The 20,212-nt window shown below is 34.9% G+C and overlaps 1 protein-coding gene across 1 annotated transcript in view; it reads right to left on the reverse strand.

Annotated features, from left to right (window-relative positions):
- CFAP299 (cilia and flagella associated protein 299) overlaps positions 1–20,212 on the reverse strand; it is a 561,069-nt gene that overhangs the window by 12,060 nt on the left and 528,797 nt on the right. Inside the window, exon 5 of the mRNA XM_081095523.1 lies at positions 3,831–3,960. Within this exon, the coding sequence (XP_080951649.1) occupies positions 3,831–3,960 (130 nt within the window). The remainder of the gene's footprint in view (positions 1–3,830; positions 3,961–20,212) is intronic.

Here is a 20,212-nt window from a genome sequence, read left to right on the forward strand (position 1 = left end):
AATGAACACACATTACTTGCTCTAAGACCTGCACAATTTTCTTTTTTTCCACTGTTACCATTCACAAACAACTATGTTTCCTGGGAACTACACTTCAGAATTAATGAGACTACATCTGTGTTATACAAAGGAAGCACATCCTGTTTATAACTATTTCTACCTGTCATTTATCTTGACCTCTTTAGTTTTTTTCTGTATACTAGCAGTAAATAATTAGAAACTGACATTTTATTATGTTTGGCTTGACTTTTTAAAAATTTAATTTTTGGGTGACATTGGTTAATAAAATTATATAGGTTTCAGGTGTATAATTCTACAATATATCATCTGTATTTTGTATTGTGTGTTCACCATAGTCAAGTCTCCTTCCATCACCATTTATCGCCCTTTTATCTTTATTGATCTTCCCCCTTTCTCTCTGGTAATCACTATACTGTTGCCTGTGTCTCTGAGGTTTGTTTTTGCCTTAATCCCTTTACCTTTTTCACCCAACCTCATCCCCCCAATGCCCTTTTACTCTGACAAGTGTCAGTCTGTTCTTTGTATCTATGAGTCTGTTTCTATTTTGTTTGTTCGTTTATTTTGTTCATTAGATTCTACATAAATGAAATTACATGGTAATTGTCCTCTATAAATTTAAGCATAAAAATATTTCAAAGAGAATACTTGGAGGAAATGAAAGTTGAACTGTATTGTTCTTACAATATTTTATAGCACCTTAACTATGGGGTTATAAGGAGGTGTTTATCTCAGGGAGAATTTCAAGTAAAATTATTGATTAAAATATTGAATTATTTTTATTTAATATTTTAATATATTTTTATTGATTTCTGAGAAGGAAAGGGAGAGAGGGATAGAAACATCAATGATGAGAAAGAATCATTGATCAGCTGCCTTCTGCATGCCCCCCACTGGGGATCAAGCCTGCAATCCAGGCATGTGCCCTGACCAGAAATTGAACTGTGACCTCCTGGTTCATAGATCAATGCTCAACCACTGAGCCATGCCAGCCAGGCAAAATATTGAGTTTTAAAATGTAATTCTTATTATTGTGCATTAGTAGTTTTAAAAACTTGATATTTTAGCTAACTTCTGATTTTCTTGTAGGTCTGTATGAGATGCTTTGTGGGTACATAACATATAAAAGGATCATGGCTCCTTGAAGAAGGTGAATAAGTTAAAAATTATGTAGGAATGCACATAATAATTTTATATATAACCATGAAAATTGAAATATTTGTGTTATATTTTGAGAACAAATGCTTGAGAACACATGTTTGAGGACAGAGTACCAAGTCTCTTGAGGTTATTGTATTTTTTATGGAGAAGATTTTCTCAATTGTGGCTCAAGGATAATCTGTAGCAGAATCACACTGGCTGCTTTTGGGCCCTGTTGAATCAGAATCTCTGTGACTTGGGCCTGGGGCTGTAGGGGGACCCTAGAGATCAGGAAAGAACAACAACACTCTCATCCTCAAGTTGTGAAAAATAAAGCTCAAGGAGGTTAAATTAATTGTTCAAGGCCATGCTGCCAGTTGAAGTAAGATCTAAAATTTTGTTTATTGATGCTAAGACCAACATTCTTTTCCAGTAAATCAACTATTAATTTTTATCTTCAAAAGGTAAAATTTAAAGAAATAAAAGTTTAAAAATGTTATCAGATATCCCATCTAATAATTCTTTACTCTTATCACTAATAAACTAAATCCTTGTTTCTTTCTCTAGAATTTAGAAATACCTTTCCTTCAGACTCATAAATCTTTGAATTATAATCAAAACCTTCAAGAAATAAAGAGGAATATGTTACATTTCATGAATTGTTGACTAAGTCTTTGAAATTTTGTGGTTGATTATTTTGGAAGTGAGTATTTTAAAGTTATTTGAACCATGTTCAAGTAACAGTTTGCATTCAATAATGACTCCACAAAGACCATAAAACTATAATTCATGACATACATCCTTGAAGTATTTATTAGCCATTAGTTAAAACAGAGTTCTAAAATAGTCTAAGTGTGATGTCATTCAAAACTGATTCAAAAATTTGTTTCACACATCTTAATGAAGCTATTAATAATTTTGTATATTTTTATGAATATAGTTTAGCTTTCTAAAAGGAAAAGACTCTGTAAATGCTATTTATTAAGTTTTCTGTACTAATTGATAACATTTTGACACTCATTTATGATAGAAAAAGGGCACCACTAGAGAGATGGTGTGCTGATAAACTCACCTAGCATTAATACATTTATAATAAATATGGCCCTAAAGGTTTTCAGGTCTAGTCCTTCATTTTACTTATGAGAAATATAAGACCAGAAAATAGTAATGTTATTTTTGAAGAAGATAGCATTGTGACAGAAACAAGTACCCAAACCTCTTTTCTTCCTTTTCCAGAACTCCTGTTTACAGCTGAGCATATGGCCATCTGAATCAGGATTGCATTTTCCAGTCTCCCAAGTAGCTAGATATGACCACCTGACTAAGCTTTTGTCATAGAACATATGTGGACATTTGTGTGGTAGCTTTCAGGAAACGCCCTTAAAGGAAGTGAGAGCTTGTCCTTTGCACCCTCTGAGTTCCCTCCATGAATCCTGTTTGGAATGCAGTTGTTTTGGCTGAAGATCTATTTTGCCCGATCAGGATAAGGACCAGCCTCGCCCAGATGACCATGGAGCTGCCATTCCAACTTTGGACTGACAATATCTCCACTCACACATGGAAAAGAAAGAAGCTTCTTCTGTTTAAGTCACTGTCTTGGGGTTCCTGATATTTGCAGTTGTCACAGAGTTAGGAAAAGTGGTTTTGCAACCACTTTTGTCTATTTAGTCAGTCCTTCCTGAGAGAGCAAGAATGACTATCTAAAAAGGCAATAAACCCTTTCTTGCTATAGAATTTCATTTATTCATTCTTTGAGCACATAGATATTGAGCACTTTCTATGAGCAAGGAACTTCACTAAGTAGATATGACACAAAAATAATTTTATTGTTGATTTTGAATTTCTAAAATGTTTTAGAAAAGTTTTAGAACAAGATCCTCCTTTTTCTTGGTCCATCCTTGTCCCTATCCCAGGCATATCATATAATTTTTATTTTTTTCCCTATGAAGGACTGATTTTCTGGACTTTAATTTTAGACCGATGCTGTCATGTGACTAACATATATTTCAAAAGTAAAAAAACTAAGCCCAAGAAACTCAAGCACATATGACGTTAAGTTTTAACCTTCACCCCCAAACATATGACAAGTCATGATTAAAATCATGATGCAAATGCAGCCTTTGAATTATGTAAGATATAAATATTTGTCCTTGAAAAAAATCAAAATATCAATAAACATATCTTTAAAATATTTAAATAAAATGTATTTTCTAAGTTAACACTTAGAAATACACTAAGGAGCATACTATTTTCAGGGTTAGTTACATATAAAAAGGAATATTAGAATTCTGGGTACATATACGAGTTGAGAGTCTCCCTTCCCTACATGACTCATCTCCACATAGAGTAAAAAGTGACCGGCCATCTGCAAGATCAGATCAAACAAATGCATTGCCCACTGACTCCCTGATCTCATTCTATGTAAGCATGTAGAAGTATCCCCATATATGTGTTCTATTTAAATACCCCCCCCCCCAAATTCTTTATTGATTTCTGATAATTTGTTGTTTTGGAGTGCTTTTTTTTAAAAAAAGAATAGTACATGCTCTAAGTTTCAACATATTTTTTTTCAACTGTAGATTTAAACTTTAAGGTTGTCAAATATATAATAAAATTTTGAATAATGATAGAAATACAATCAAATTTGGAGATAAATATAAAAGCAGACTTACTTTTGGGTCCACGTTGAGAATTTTTCTATCTCTTTTGTATTTGAAAAGCAAGCCTTCTGGATTATCAGCAATCACTTGATAATTGGGAGTTGAATTCCAAACAGCAATTTGACTGTCCCAGTTGTAAAAGCTATAAAAATAAATATTTATTAGGAATTTATATGTATAGTATATAAAATTGACAAATATATTTCCGAAAATATTTTGGGAAGTTCAGTTGCAAGATAAGTGGATCAAATCATAATTTGTACTACCATGTAGATTACATGTACTTAAAATTCTTGCAGAAGAGTTTAGACTGGGTTATTCTCAAACCATTTACATATTTCTCAAATCAGATACATATTTATGGATATTTTGCATGATTTCCTGCTTTGGACACTCTAACATCTAGGGTCTATTCCAGTACACTATTATATTCCCAGGAAGTCAAGAAGAAAATTGATGCAATTTAAAGCTATTTTTTCCTGCTCAGACTCTTCAGGGTATTAAGAATATTCAGGTTATTAAGAGGCTGTTTACAAAAAGGAAAGGCAGGCTAAGTGTATCATCTCTTTTCATTCAAAACAAATGAATTCATTTCTTTCAGGGTCTATTTTTCAATAATATATTTCCTGGGAAGTGAGGAAACAATTTGCATCTGATAGGTTCCCATAGACCAGGCATGAGGTAATGTATTTGATCACAACCCATGTGAAGTTGTTCTCATTTTGCAGACAAGGCAAACAGACTAGGGGAGGTTAACTAGCATAGTCAAAGCCTTGAAACTAATATGCCATAAACTAATATTTCAACTAAGATCTGTGCTTTTTTTCAAACATATGTGTTCTTTCTCTTGTTCAACATTGCCAGCAGTTTATCCTTTTGTTGTTGTTGTTGTTGATCTATGAAAACTCCTATTTTTTTCATGTCTTATTTTATACCTACTTGTCAAAAATGAATATAATGTTGTCATATCGGTTGGAAGAAGAATACTCAATATGCTTATTTTACATGTCTTATTCCTGTTAACACATTTCTAATATTATACTAATAGGATCAAATATGAATGCATTTCTGGTATGTCTAATATTATCTTATTTCTGTGCTGTTTTGCCTTCTATTACTCTCTATTTATTTTGAAAGAGTAGATTTTTATTGATTAAATTTACTCTGAATTATATTGTTTTCTGAGGCATCGACTTTTGTGCTATTACCTGAAAATGTAATGTTTACCCTCAACTTTTTCCATACTCAGAAAGAACCTTGGAGAGTATATTAGTGATAACTGTTTCCCTCTCATTCCCCACTACTCTTTCTATGTTCAGGACATAGGGATGTCTGCCTTCCTAAGTCACAGAGTTAGGTAAAGTGGTTTTGTAACGATCTTTGTCTGTTTAGTTAGTCCTTCTTGGGAGAGCAAGAATGACTATTAAAAAGGAACAGATGGTGGTGAATTGAGGAAAGGAGATGAGCATTCATGGTTTGTGGGGTTTTCACTTTAGCTAGTCTTCATAAGTGGGATTTGTCATGGCAGGCTTAGCCTCCAATAAGGTGATGGTAGCGAGCAGCTTATATATAGTATTGATTATAAATTAATTTCACTGGTGAAGGTATTAGGAGCCAGTTTGACTATGCACCTAAGCTAGATTCTTGAATTCAAGTTAATACAACAGAAAATCATTTGACCTTCATCTTACTGACTGTTCAGTTAGGAGTTTGCTAAATTGGAATAGGAAACATGGGTGTGATTCTAAATCTTTCATATAATTCTCTCTAAATAATTATTTACGAGATGTATAGATATGGATAATCCCAGTAAAATGCTTGAGTCACAGCTATGCTTGGAAGTAACATGGCTTATATCATACATTCCTATCTTGTTTCTCAGATCTAAAATTAAAAGCCTTGTTAAAGTCCAAGTAGCGTGTGTGTGTGTGTGTGTGTGTGTGTGTGTGTGTGTGTGTGACTATATAAAAAGCTAATTTGCAGGGCTCTTTAATTTTTATTTTATTGTGATAAGAACACAACAGCAGATTGACCCTTTCACAAAATTTTTAAGTGTACAGTACATTACTGTTGACTGTAGGTACAATGTTGTACACTAGAGCTCTATAACTTATTCATCGCGCTGAACTGAAACTTTATGGCCATTAATTTAACTCCTAATTTCCCCTCTCTCCAGCACTAGGTAACTGCTGTTCCTCTCTTTGATTCTATGAATTTGACTATTTTAGATACCTCATGTAAGTGAAATTATACAGTATTTGTTTTTTGGTGATTGACTTATTTCACTTTGCATAGCATCCTCAAGGTTCATCCATGTTGTCTCATATTGCAGAATTTCCTTCTTTTTAGGGCTGAATAAATATTCCATTGGATTTATAAGCCATATTTTCTTTCTCCATTCATCTGTCAATGGACATTTAGGTAATTTTCATATTTTGTCTATTGTGAATAATATCTTTTAGATCACATATAGTTGAGTGTTTTGTGTGTGTGTTTTTTTTTTATTCATCTCGCCACTCTATGTTTTTTTTTTTAATCAAGGAGTTTAATCCATTTACACAAAGTAATTATTGATAGGAAAGGCTTATACTCTTGGCTTTTTATTACTTCCCATTAGTCTTGAAATTCTTTTGTCTGTCTTTCTCTCTTTTACTATCTTCATTTTTGTTTGTTGATTCTTTTATTGATATGGTTTGAATGATTTCTTATTATTTTGTGTATATCTGCTTAAGGTATTTTTTTGGTGGTTACCTTGGGGTTGACATAAAATATCTTCTAGTTTTAACAGTAAATTTTAAGCTGATAATAACTTAAGTTCAATCACACATGCAAACTTTACACTTTAAATTCTCCCCATATATAGTTTATGTTATTGTTGTCACAGTTTACATATATTCATATTATGTATATTTTAATATATTTTAGTTATAGTTATTTTTAAACTTTTGCTCTTTAACATAATAGAATTAAAAGTGATTTAACCACTATCATTATAGTAATACAATATTCTGTATTTGTTTACTGGCATATATTTACCTTTATCAGTGAGTTTTATACTTTTTTATGCTGTCATATTTCTGTTTAGCATCCTTTCATTTCAACTTAAAGAACTCCTGTTAGCATTTCTTGTAAGGTAGGTCGAGTAATGATGAACTCTCAGAGATTTTCTGTTTTGGGAAAGTCTTTATCTCTTCTTCATTGTTGAAGGGCAATTTTGCTGAGTATAGCATCTTGGTTGGCAACTTGTTTTCTTTCAGCACTGTGAACATATTATTCCACTCCCTTCTGGCCTACAGGTTTCTTCTAAAAATTTGCTTATTTTCATGTTACTGTGTCCTGTAGATGTAATGTCACTTTTCTCCTTCTTTCAAAATTGTCTATTTGTCCTTGATTTTGTCAATGTGATTATAATGGGTCTTAATGTAGATTTCTTTTGAATTTATTTAAATGGTATTTCTTTAACTTCTTAGATCTGAATACCCATTTCCTTTTTCAGATTTGGGAACTTTTCCGCCATTATTTTTTTCTTTGAGTAAGTATTCTTGTCCTTTGTCTCTCCCTTTGTCTGGGAATCCCACAATGTGTATATTGGTCCCTTAAGGATGTCCTTTAAATTTTCTTCACTCTTTTTCATTCTGTCTTCTTTTTGCTCCTCTGACTTATTCCCAATGACAAGTCTTTGAGTTTATTGATCCTCTCTTCTGTTTAATCCAGTCTGATATTAAAATCCTCTAGTGAATTTTTTAGTTCAATTATTGTGTTTTTAGCTTCATCATTTCTGTTTTGGACCTTTAAATATTTTCTGTCTTGGCTGAATTTCTCACTTTGTTTATGTACTATATTCTTGATCTCAGTGAGCATCTTTATGACAGTTACTTTGAATTTTCTTTCAGGTAAATCATATTATTCATATCTTTTGGGTCAGTTTCTGGAAATTAATCTTATTCCTTTTTAGGGAACATTTTTGCCCAATTCTTGATTTTTCTTGACTCTGTTTTGAGATCCACATTAGACAAAGCAGGCCACTCTCCCAGTATTCATAGACTGGCCTCATACGAAAGACCTCTACCAATCAGCTTGGCAAGAGATTCTGAGGGCTTCTTCCTACTTTTTCCTCCCCAGGTGGAAAAAGGCTGCTGTGGGTTTTGTGTGCTTGCTCTGTGATGAACAGGTGGTAGAATCTATGGTGCCTACCAACCCACACCACTGTCTCTATTTTCCCCTAGGTTAGTGGTTCTCAACCTTATGGCCCTTTAAATACAGTTCCTCATGTTGTGACCCAACCATAAAATTATTTTCATTGCTACTTCATAACTGCAATGTTGCTACTGTTATGAATCGTAATGTAAATATCTGATATGCAGGATGGTCTTACGCGACCCCTGTGAAAGGGTCGTTCGACCGCCAAAGGGGTCGTGATCCACAGGTTGAGAACCGCTGCCCTAGGTGGATAGACTGTGCAAGACACATCAGAGCTCCAAGACTGGCAGAATAGAAACCAGTCCTCTGAGAAGTCCTCTCAGAAATGGTGGGGATCTGGATATATAAACCAGACCCTTCATTTCCTGGGAGAATTTGACCACTAGGGGGTTTCCTTTTGATCATAAGGTACAGCAAGAGGGTGTCCCAAACCTCTCTATTAGCTTTGGTAAGGCTGGTTTTGCATTTGCTTGGGGTGTGCAGGAGCCTTTCAGTTAGTTTTTGGGTTTCTCACAAAAGGATTTTGTCTGGGGGTTGTTGCCAAATATGTGTGTTTGTAGCCGGGGAGAGAGGGCCCGTAGTTTCCTACTCTGCTACTTGCTGATGTCATCAATACAGATGCAGAATGGGCTAATGCATATTTTAACCTTAATTCCACTCCTTTTAAGCCAACTACATTCAGATCCTCACTCTAGATATTGTCATGAACCATAACTCTATTGAATTTTTATTGTCTCCTGGTATTCTTTTGTTAGTTAATGTACACCACTAATTTGGCTTCACTGAGGCCTTAGGTTCCTGGCTCTCCCTTTCTATACTAATTTACAACACTTAGCTTTTTTTTTTTTTTCTTATCTACAATTCATAAGGTACTTGCCAGCACTTACAAATTTCTTACTTATTTGACCTTCTTTATATTGAAAAATACCAGCTTTAGATCAATCCAAATGTTTGATTTCACTGTTCCTGCATATGATCTGTGATAATTCTTGCTGAATTTAACATACTGGATACTATTCATATAACTTTAGATTCAAAATATATAGCTGCTTTTTATTTTAGACATTGCAGAATAATTTTTCATGTTTTTAGTTATCATTCTTTATCATTCATTACATTGTTTCCACTCTCCAATTTCTTCACTTTCTTCCTTGCTCTCAGATGATCTCACCTCTTACTTTATTAAGAAAATAAAGTACATTAAATGGAAACATGATCAACATCTGGTGCCATCACTAGCAAATTTCTTTATATTGACAGTGTCCCTGCTTATTTCCATTTTCAACTCAGAGGAATAAGTGCCCCTCTTTCTTTACAAGATAAAAGTCATCTCCATGTGTGATCTGAAGTTTATCCCTTTTACCTCTTTAATTCTTTCAATAATTGTCCAAAATTTCCTTAATATTATCAAACTCACCTCACCACAAAACCTTTCCCCAGAACTAGCAAATACTTACAAATCATCCCAACTAAACAAAGAGCAGGAAAAAAGAGAGAAAGAAAAACAAAGAAAATAAGAAAAGACAGGTGAAAGACAGAATAAAGTAGAAGAGGAATAAGAAGGGTAAAGGAAAGAACAGAAAAGATTAAAAAACTTACCTAAACTTAGATTCTCTCCAGACTGTTACATTTCTCTCCTAAGACATCATAGTTAAACCTATCTTCTCCATACCAACCCACCTTCTTCCTCTCAGTTCTCTTGCCTGAGCTGCTGTTCCATATCATCTGCTCAACTGTACTTAACTGGGATCAACCATAAACTCCTAAATCTCAGTATATCAAAAGCTAAGTTTTTCTTTCTTACTCTCTAAGTTTATTTATCTTTGTTGTGCTATCTATATCAATAGGTGGCACTCAAGAAATGTGTATTTATTTAATAAACGATGCATACCCATTTCTAATATTATTATGTATAATTCAATTGATTATATTATTTCTGTTATTATAGAATTAAAATAGAGAAGTAGCAAGAATAGTCATTTTTAAAGGAAATTAAGACAATTTACCTGAAATATTGATCTGGGACTTAGAAAATATAAACCCTGATGCAATAATTTAAACTTTCTCTTATCTAAAGTTCAGAGGTTGAACTATATATTGAAAAGATTCTTTATAATGATAATATTTTACTGTTGTAAAAGCCATCTTTGATTCAGTAAGTTCTTACACATTATTTTGATTCACATCTCATTGTTCACATCTTGAATATACTTATAGAAAACTTCAAACACATTGTATCTAAAATATATAGAAGGTAAAAGATACTTTTATGAATAACTTAAGGTTTTTGTAACAAAAAACAAATTTCCATTTTCTTCCTATGATAAACATCCTAGGAATTGTGTATTTTAGTGCACAGGTATAAGAATATACTTATACACATATACACAAATAAGTTCAAATAATAAAATGAAATGAATATGTGGAAAGTCTGTTCATTATGTGATAAGGGGGCCTCAATGTATGCTTTTGAAAACAATTACCTGTTTGTCATCTATTTTACATGATAACTCCTAGAACAAGAGAAAATATTTTGATAACATCATAGGGCAACAGAGCTTTGGACTACCAGGAGAAAAAAATATAAAGCCATTTCTCCAGAATACCATGTTTATACTAGTTTTACTAAATATCTTCCTTCAAATAGAATGGGGGGGGGCATATTTATGGAAATTATTAAAGCACAAAAACACAATGTTAGCTTTATTTTTTAAAGGAACATAAAATATATTTAAAAGCAAGCTAAGGTCTTAGGAGTTAATACTGAACAAAAATAATGATTATAACAACTCCTGTATCCAGTATATAAAACATAGTGAAAAAAATTAAATCCATACCAAGTGAGCATGAAATTTGATATCACAGAGAACACGTCACTGAAAATTAAGTTGTTTTCATGTAAGATATTTTTCCTCTGAATATAAACAACAGTTTATAATGATTAGGAAGAATTTTTTGTTTCAGACTCCATAAATAATGGAACCTTTTTGAGTTTTATGCAGTTGGACCAGTAGACATTTAAGTACCTAAAATTTGCATGTAGGTATAAAGTTAAAACACAGTTTAGTTGAGAGAAAAAGAAAGAAAATATTTATAAAATATATTTTTTAGGATAGAGACATATTTATATTTAAAGGAAATCTGTAAACATAAAATAGCCTTGGAAACTTAGAGAAATAGCTTTATGGAATAAAAAAGATTTTTATTGAAAATGAAAATCCAGAAGATCTTCTATAAATCATGGTAATTAAGTGTTAAACATTATTGTCTTTCTTTTTATCTGTCTAGAGAGCCTGAAAGTAGAATGACCTTTTAATTTTATTGTCCAAACTAGGATCTTTTTGAGAAAGAAGTGGGCTGCTAGTAACTATTGTGCCAAGACAGCATGGGTAAGCTCAAATGATGCTGGGCAAACTGAGATATGTGGTTTCCACACCTACAAACCATTTAAAACTGCTATTTTAGAGTTGATTGGACCAATGTTTGTGTAAAATGTTTCCAAAAATTTCCATAGATTTGCCAAAAATATGATAAAGATGTTGAAATAATGCTAAAATGTGTTCTTGTGGTTGATCCTTTTTATTTCATTTTATTGCTATGGAAAAATTATATTATGTGGAATTGCAATTGTGGTGTAGAGACATAAAATTTAATGTAGAATAATAAATATTCCTATTCTTTTTCTATTTTTCAAATAATGTCAAAGCAGTAAAACATTCTATAATAACTAATCTTCTGAAGTATCATATTCCAAGTAAAAATATAATTTGATCAGTTATTTTGGTTGGTAGGAATATGATTAGTGTTTCCATAAGTTAGTTAAATTGGCTCTTATTTGTGAATATATATTGTATTCCCAAATTAAATCAGTTATTTAATAAATGCATATGCCAGTTAGGAAAATATAGATAACTGTTGAACAGCCCACTGTAACTATTAAAATAATTGAGAACATTAAAAACCCTAGTGACAGATAGTCAGAAGGGTCACTCAATTCAGTTCAGTTTTGGGCATCTATTCTGTGCCCACAGTGGTCCTGAATATTTGACAATGAAAAGAAACATAGTTTGTGGGATGTCAAAAATACAAACAAAAGATTACAATACAGTGTGAAAATAATACAATAGAAAATTTATGGCCCTAACCGGTTTGGCTCAGTGGATAGAGCATCGGCCTGCGGACTGAGAGTCCCAGGTTCGATTCCGGTCAAGGGTATGTACCTTGGTTGCAGGCACATCCCCAGTGGGGAGTGTGCAAGAGGCAGCTGAATCGATGTTTCTCTCTCATAGATGTTTCTAACTCTCTATCTCTTCCCCTTCCTCTCTGTAAAAAAAATTAATAAAATATATTAAAAAAAAGAAAATTTATGTAAGGTATTTTTGGACCATAGTGGTAAAAAAAAGAACATATGTCTTAGTGAAATATATTCTAATGAGATTTTCCTGATGGAAAGCATCAGGGCTAAGCATTTCAGAAGTTAGATTAGCTAAAAACTGAAAAATGTACATACATCAGTGTTAACCATTATGAGAGATTTTCAATAGTACACTGGGAGATGAGACAGAAGGTAAATTGTTGTGGGTTGACATTAACTATGAAATGTGATTCCTAACTATCTCTTACCCAAATGCAGCAACTTTGGGCGTGCCTTCCCTTTGGAGCTAGAGTGGGCTCAGAGCGAAGGACTCGTGGAGAGCCAGTAAGGTTCGTTCTCCTATCACTCTAAGGCACATGGGTGGAAGGGAGAGTTGATTGCCAGCTGGTCATCACTTCTGATTTTCACTTGAGTAAAAAGACAGATGGACACCTGTTTGGCATGTTCACCAAGTCACGTGCTCTGAACCAAAAGTGTGTTGTTAAGTGGATAGACTGGTTGGAAGGTGCTTGGATACTGGACTAATTGTAATAAGATCTCACGGGTAGAGAGAGAACAGTGTAACCCAATGGGGTATTTCTTAAGTCACTACTAAGGAGCTCCTTCATCAGAGGAAACTTTCTTATAGGCAGACATTCTGAGGGAGGATTCCATACCTACTTCCAGGCTCCTAAACTGTAAGCTGGCCTTCTCACTGGGTATCCTAGACCCCTGGTGGGACAGAGGGGAAGGAGTGGGTAACAATAACATATGTACCTATTACCAGGTCTCCCTCACCCCACACTAGAGCTATTGAGACAGATTTATGAGTTACACAAAGCTCTTTTTGATTGTTCAGTCAGAGCAAGAATTAGAAATATCCTGGAGTACATCTCAGTTGCACATCATAGAGTGAGAACCTCCAGGTCAAGCAAGAATGCCATATAGTTAGTTCTATAGAAATTAAGTTTGGGGCATGTAAGAAACCTTGGGGCTTTTCTTGAGTTCACCAGGTCAGGTGTGTGTGTGTGTGTGTGTGTGTGTGTGTGTGTGTGTGTGTGTGTGAGAGAGAGAGAGAGAGAGAAAGAGAGAGAGAGAGAGAGAGAGAGAGAGAGAGAGAGAGAGAGAGAGAGAACTTGAGATAGTTGTTTTCCTGGACAAACAAGGGGGACTATATGGCCATTTGTAGAAAAGCAATGGAAGAGGAAGCACTTTTTCAAAGCAGAAACTTGAGGAGATGGGATGGGTATCACAGGGAGCCTGACCTTAATCTCATTCACTTACTGATACTATTGAAATTACTATTGCTAATGTTATTTTGCAATGATGTAGTGCTTTATCATTTAGCTTTGACCTTTAAATTCTTGTTTAATGTCCAAAACAATCATGTGAGAGAGATGGGGAACAAATGTATTGTTATTATTATTACTTTAAAGAAGAGAAGAATCAAGCTACAGAATGTTCTAGCTATTATGTAGCTAAATCAGCATTCAATCTATGACTTTCAGGTAATTATTTCATTGCTTTTCTCCTGTATGTCAGATTTCTCAGGCTAGGCAAAAGTCCTATATCCCATGAAAGTAGTCAAGATTCTCCCTTGAGAGGAAACCCTAGAAAGAGGAAGGCAAGACATAAACTCCAAACAGAAAACTTTCTGAGCCAAATTATCCCTTTAGAGTAAAAATGAAGCTACAAAGAGGGAATTGTTTCATCACAGCGAGTGTACAGAGTGACCCCTCTCAAATATTGGGCCTACTTCACCGGGTGCATTAGAGCAGGAAGAGAAACCTTGGAGCCAGGTGTATGTGTGTGTGTCAAAAATCAAAACAGTTTTCCTGGACAAACTAGGGAGATGATTGAAATAAAGCCATTCTGGGCAGCTTCTTTTTTAAAAAATATATTTTATTGATTTTTTACAGAGAGGAAGGGAAAGGGATAGAGAGTTAGAAACATGGATGAGAGAAAAATATCCATCAGCTGCCTCCTGCACAACCCCTACTGGGGATGTGCCCGCAACCAAGGTACATGCCCTTGATAGGAATCGAACCTGGGACCTTTCAGTCCACAGGCCAGCACTCTGTCCACTAAGCCAAACCGGTTACAGCCTGGGCAGCTTCTTTATGTTCTTGGCATGCTATGGATATTGTAACGAGTAGATCTTGTTGGAAAAATTACTTATATGAGTACCAGGGTTATCACTGAGTGAGACACAGTGCTCTCCCAGACGAATGGAACTGATGATCTGGTTCAGGACCTCTCCACGTCCATGGTGTCATTCGTGGCAATTTCCCCAATTGTCTAGATTAAAGAGCTGCTCCACATATTAGGCTCTATCTCCTCCCACCCAAGTAGGCCAGCTGAGAGGTTCTAATAAGGCAAATGTTTAAGTAAATAGGGTTTGGAAAAGATTCCTACTTCAAAGTAGCCCTTTTGAGCATTTTTTTTCCTGCAGGCAAAGAGGAAAATATAGGGTGTCCCAAAAAATGTATGCACACTTTAACAGCTGATAGCTCAATTGATGTTTCTTTCTTTTCAAATTTAACCCATTGAAGATAATAATTATTTAAAGTGTGCATACATTTTTGGAACACCCTGTATGTTATGTAGAGGCCACATGACTTAGAGCAAGGCACAAAGTTGAAAGAAGTGCTTGTGAAATCACATTGATTCATTCATTCATTAAAAAACCCCTTTAACATTAATGGAAATAATATACTATATGTCAAGCACAATTTTATGTGTTTGGGATAGAACTATGTATAAGATATGGAACCTGCCTTATGATTTTACTGTCTAACAGGAGAAAAGAGATAATCCAAACAATACAAATAGGCCTGGAATTCTATGGGAAAGATAGAGGAAGGAAGCTTTACCCAGACTAAGGGAACAGGAGGAGAATTTAAGGATAGCTTCCTGGAGGAAGTAATGCTAGACCTGAATCTTAAATGAATTATAAGAATTAGCCAGACTGAGGGATGGAAAAAATAACCTCTCAGCTAGATAAGACAGCATGGGGAATGCATGTTGTTGAGAATCAGAATGGAGAATGCTGGAAGTGAAGTGGCCAACAATTCAATATCAATAGAACAGAAAGTGCAAGCAGGTGGGAGAGAGATGAGATTGGCGATATACCCAGAGAACAAGTTACAGAAGGCCTTATTTACCACACCAAATCACATTATATTTATCCTGTAGGCAATGGGAACATCTGAGGGCTATAAACAGAAAAGTGACATGGCCAGATATGCAATTTGGATAGATTATTATCCTTGAAGTGGGTGGAGAATGAATTTAAGGGCTGTCAGTGAAGAGTGCTAGAAGCCAAAGGATGTTTAAAGTCTGTTTCATTAATGCAGGCCAGAATTAAAAAAAAAAAAGATGACAGGTTATGTAGTTGGAGAAAAAGAGATACAATTAGGGGATATATAGCAGATAGCAATTATAGAAGTCATTCGTGAGAAGGGTTATAGATAACTCTCAGGTTTCTAGATTGGAAGATTGGATGGATAGTGCTGTCATATTAGAAGAAACATCTTTTCTTTATGCTCTAGTAATTTGGTGCCAATGAGAACATTTGCCTGTGATTAGACCCTATGATTTTAGGTATATCCTAAATATTTACTAATGTTATAGCCTATTAATGGATTGGTTTCCTTAGCGTTATTTAATGACCATCTTTGCCTTTTATTGCAGTCTTTGGATTAAATTCTGTTTTGTCTGATGTAAGTATAGCTCCCTCTGCATGTTTTTTGCTTTTGATTCCCATGTGCATGAAGTATCTCTTTCAGTTTGTGTGTCCTTAAAGCAGAAGTGAATCTCTTATAGGCAGCATATAGTTGGGTCTTATTTTATCTTTTAAATCTATTCAACTACTCTATGCTTTTTGATTGAATAATTTTGTCCATTTACATTTAAAGTGACTATTGATAGGTGAGGACTTACTATTGCCATTTTTTTCTGACTGTTTGCAATTCCTTTGTTCTTTCTTCTCTTGTTTTCCTCCCTTGTGATTTAATAATATGCATTTATGCTTAAATGTCTTTCTATTTTGTATATTTATTATAGGTTTTTGTTTTGTGGTTACTGTGAGGTTTACATAAAACATCTTATTTGTGTAATAGCCTATTTTAAGCTGATAACTTAATTTCAATATATACAAAAGCTCTACATTTACACATTTCCCCCTTTTTTTTGTTTTCAATGCCACAATTTACATTCGATATACATAAGAGTCTAAGAAGGAAATAGAGAGCTGCATATGCATGTAGGAATGCTAAGATAAGGTAAATCAAAGGGAATAGGAGGTATGACAGAATAACTGGGAGACCACCCCCCTCCTTGTCAAATGCAAGAAAGAAATGTGACTCTGAAGACCAAACCTTGGTGGCTGTTATTGATAACTATCCTCTTAGGGGTTAGTGTATATTTCTCTTAGGTTAAGGAAATAGCATAGATAAAAATGTTTGCTGCTTCTATTGCAATTATAAGAATAAAATTCTGTCCTTTAAAAATTATTTAACTCAACACATTATTTCTATCCTGGAAGGTCTCGGCAAGTCAAAATTTTGTGAATATTAAAATATTTTGAATGCTTGATCAGCAGCATCATTACTCATTTTTATGTTATGAATACTGAGACGTTCTTTAGGCTTATTAATCTATGAGTAGTAACAAGTTATTTATTATAATTGCCTTCATATCTATGAATAAATTTATAGAATTATAACTTCCCATGATAATTCTATATGGTAAGAAAGTATTTTCATTGAAATAAATGTCAGTATATTGGGAAGTATTTTCATTGAAATAAATGTCAGTATATGGGAAGAGAAAATTATGGCATGTCTTAGGTCCTAGGGATCAGGCAGAGGAGTCAGGAAGAAAACATGAGGTGTAAGTATGTTGTGAGGGATAGTAGACACTTTCCCTGCCTCAGATACTATAGCTGTGCCTTGATATGAAATGGCTCTGAATGTATGTAAAGTAAAAGAGATGTGTAATTTAGAGCCATATATAAATGAGCAATATGAAAAGAGGTTTAGGCAGCATGGAGCTGTGATGGAGGAGCATAATGCTGGAGGAAGACACTTCCTGCTCTGCTATTATACCTGGAGAGGCATCACCAGATTAGCAGTCACACTCCAGCTCATTAAAGGACCTTTCTTAAGTGGACAGGAGCCTTGTATGAATTATCAAATATTGATATTATGTTCGTCCAGGAAATGGAATCATTTGGCAACACAAGTAAGATGACTTTGAAAAGGTTGAAGGTTCTGTGTGTAAATTACAACCCTCCTGAAAGGAAAGACAACTGAGCTTCTAAGGGTCTGGGTTTCAACAGGGACAACTTGTGGAAAGGGGTCTGGTTGGCTATTGCAAATGGTCTAGTGAGTTCGTTCAATCAAAGGATAGCAATGAAGACTTACTCCTTTGGGGACAGATATACTAGTAGACAGAATTGAAAATATCTTCTGTGATCTCTACTCTCTAACGTTGCATCTACAATATGTTATGTTGCTTGACAAAAAGACTGCTCAGTAACCAAGTTTACTAATTGTCTCACCTCAAATTGAGGAGAAAATCCTGTGTTATCTATATTGGCACAGAGGCCCTTGAACACAGAAAAAGAAGGCAAAAGATGTTAGAAAAACGGTCTTTAAGATGGAGAGGCCACACGCACCTCAGTACTATAACTATAAGGAACTGAATTCTGCTAACAATTTAATGGGCTTGAGAGTGGATTCTTCCCAAGTTCATCCATGAATGAATGCAGCTCTGCCAACTCCTTAATCTCAGCCTTGTGAGACCCTGAACTGAGAAGCTAGACACACCATGCTGGACTTAAAACAAACAAAAAAACTGTGACATAGTAAATGAGTCTTATTTTAAGCCCCTAAATGTAAGACTATTTGTTACCCCGCACTAGAAAGCTAATGTACTGCATCACGGGGCTTTGGTATTACCTTAAATAAGTTCATTGAAGAGGAAATAAACATTTTATGATAGTTGAGATGTTGGGAGGTACTGCAGGCTCAACATTTATTTTGAATATTAAAAGGAATGTGACCTCATTTTGTACTTGAGATTGGGGAAGCGGGCATATAAGTTATAATCAGAATGAGATCAGGGAGAAATAACAAAAATAATACTGAAACAACACAGGCGAAAGCTGCGAGAGTCCGCGTAGTAGAAAAACAACGTAGGCAGAAAGAGAAGCTGAAAACTTCAAAACCTTTGAGTTTTCACTGGAAGATTTTATATTTCTGTAAATAATATGGAAAGCTATATTTAAAAACTGTCTGTCTGCCTCAACTGTATAGAACTAAGTGAAGGAAAGATGTGATGGATCTTCTGGACCAGAATAAAAATAGGAGCAGCTATTTGTTGAGGCCCATCACGATGAGGGTAGTAAGAATCAAGGAAGAAAAACATTATGTGAAAGAAGGAGAGCTTCTCATCCAGCTATGCTCAAAGGCCTTCTTCAGTCAAATAAAAGAGTGCTCTGTTTTATATTTACCAGTGAGTCCATTACTTTATACTCATTCCATAAACCACTATATCTGAACTCTTTCTACTAGACCACAATGCTACTGTCATGTCCTTTGCAACTGATTCTTCTTTTCCTTCCTTTTGCCATTTGTTTATGGTGAATAAAAAAGAAGTGATGTTTTATCATGTTTATGAGTCATAATTTGATGAATATGAGTCATCAGTAAGTGATCCCACTATCCACCCAGTCACCCAAGGTAGAAATATGGGTCATCTCAGGCTGTTCCTCTCCCTCACCCTGCATCCTGTCTCTCATCAAGCCTCACCGATTCTATCTTCTTAACCTCTCAGGTCCATTTACTTCTCTCTAAATGCTGCAATACACACCAATTCTTACTTGAATTAATACAAGAGTTTCACAATCAGTGCCCATGCCTCTTTGGTCTCCATCCCCTCTTATCCATTACCCCCTTGCAATCACAATTCTATTTTTAAATATCACATCAGAGATTACATACTGCTTAAAATAGTTTTCTCCCTAGCCAGAGTTAGTTGGGTGTCTTCCTGTGCATCAAAAGGTTGTGGTTTGATTCCCTGTCAAGGTACACACCTGGTTTGTGGGCTCCATCCCCAGTAGGGGGCATGCAGGAGACAGCCCATAGATGTTTCACTTCCAAATCTCTCTCTCTCTCTCTCTCTCTCTCTCTCTCTCTCTCTCTCTCTCTCTCTCTCTTTCTCTCTCTCTCAAAAATAAAATAACTTGTTTAAAAAACAAAAATCTTTCTAACAGCAATAACTTTCTAAACACACTCTGCAACTTAGCACACAAACTCTCCAAAACATGGAAACTGCAACTGCCGCTTGGCCACTCCGTGCACTCCCAACCCCATATTTCTTTTGAATGTTTTCCACTATGTGCATCTCTTTGATGTGCCGTTCTGGGCAGTGCCTCTCTACCTGTGGACATGTTATTTTCCTTTCCTGGATGTGCCCTCTCCACAGTTCTTTTTTTCATCTAGTTAAGTCCTACTCATTCTTCAAATCTCATATCACAAAATACCTCCCATGGGCACCTACAACCCTCAGCTAGCCTAATTTATATTCCAATCTCTGGGCTGAATAGATACTCTACTACAGGAATTCAGGTTCTGTCCTGTAGTAATTGATTTACTATTCTGTCTTCTTAACTAGCCCTTGAGTCCCATGAAGTCAGGAACCAGGCTTTATTTGACTATTCCGAGAGCTTACTGCAGCGCCTGGCACTTAGTTAGTTCCAATAAATGTTCAGCTGATTCCTCTGCTACCATGAGGTGGCCATGAGCCGTGTGAGTTGATGTCCATCCTCAGCATA

The sequence above is a fragment of the Myotis nattereri genome (genome assembly GCF_964212035.1).
Source record: "Myotis nattereri genome assembly, chromosome: 1".
NCBI classification, from domain to species: domain Eukaryota; kingdom Metazoa; phylum Chordata; class Mammalia; order Chiroptera; family Vespertilionidae; genus Myotis; species Myotis nattereri.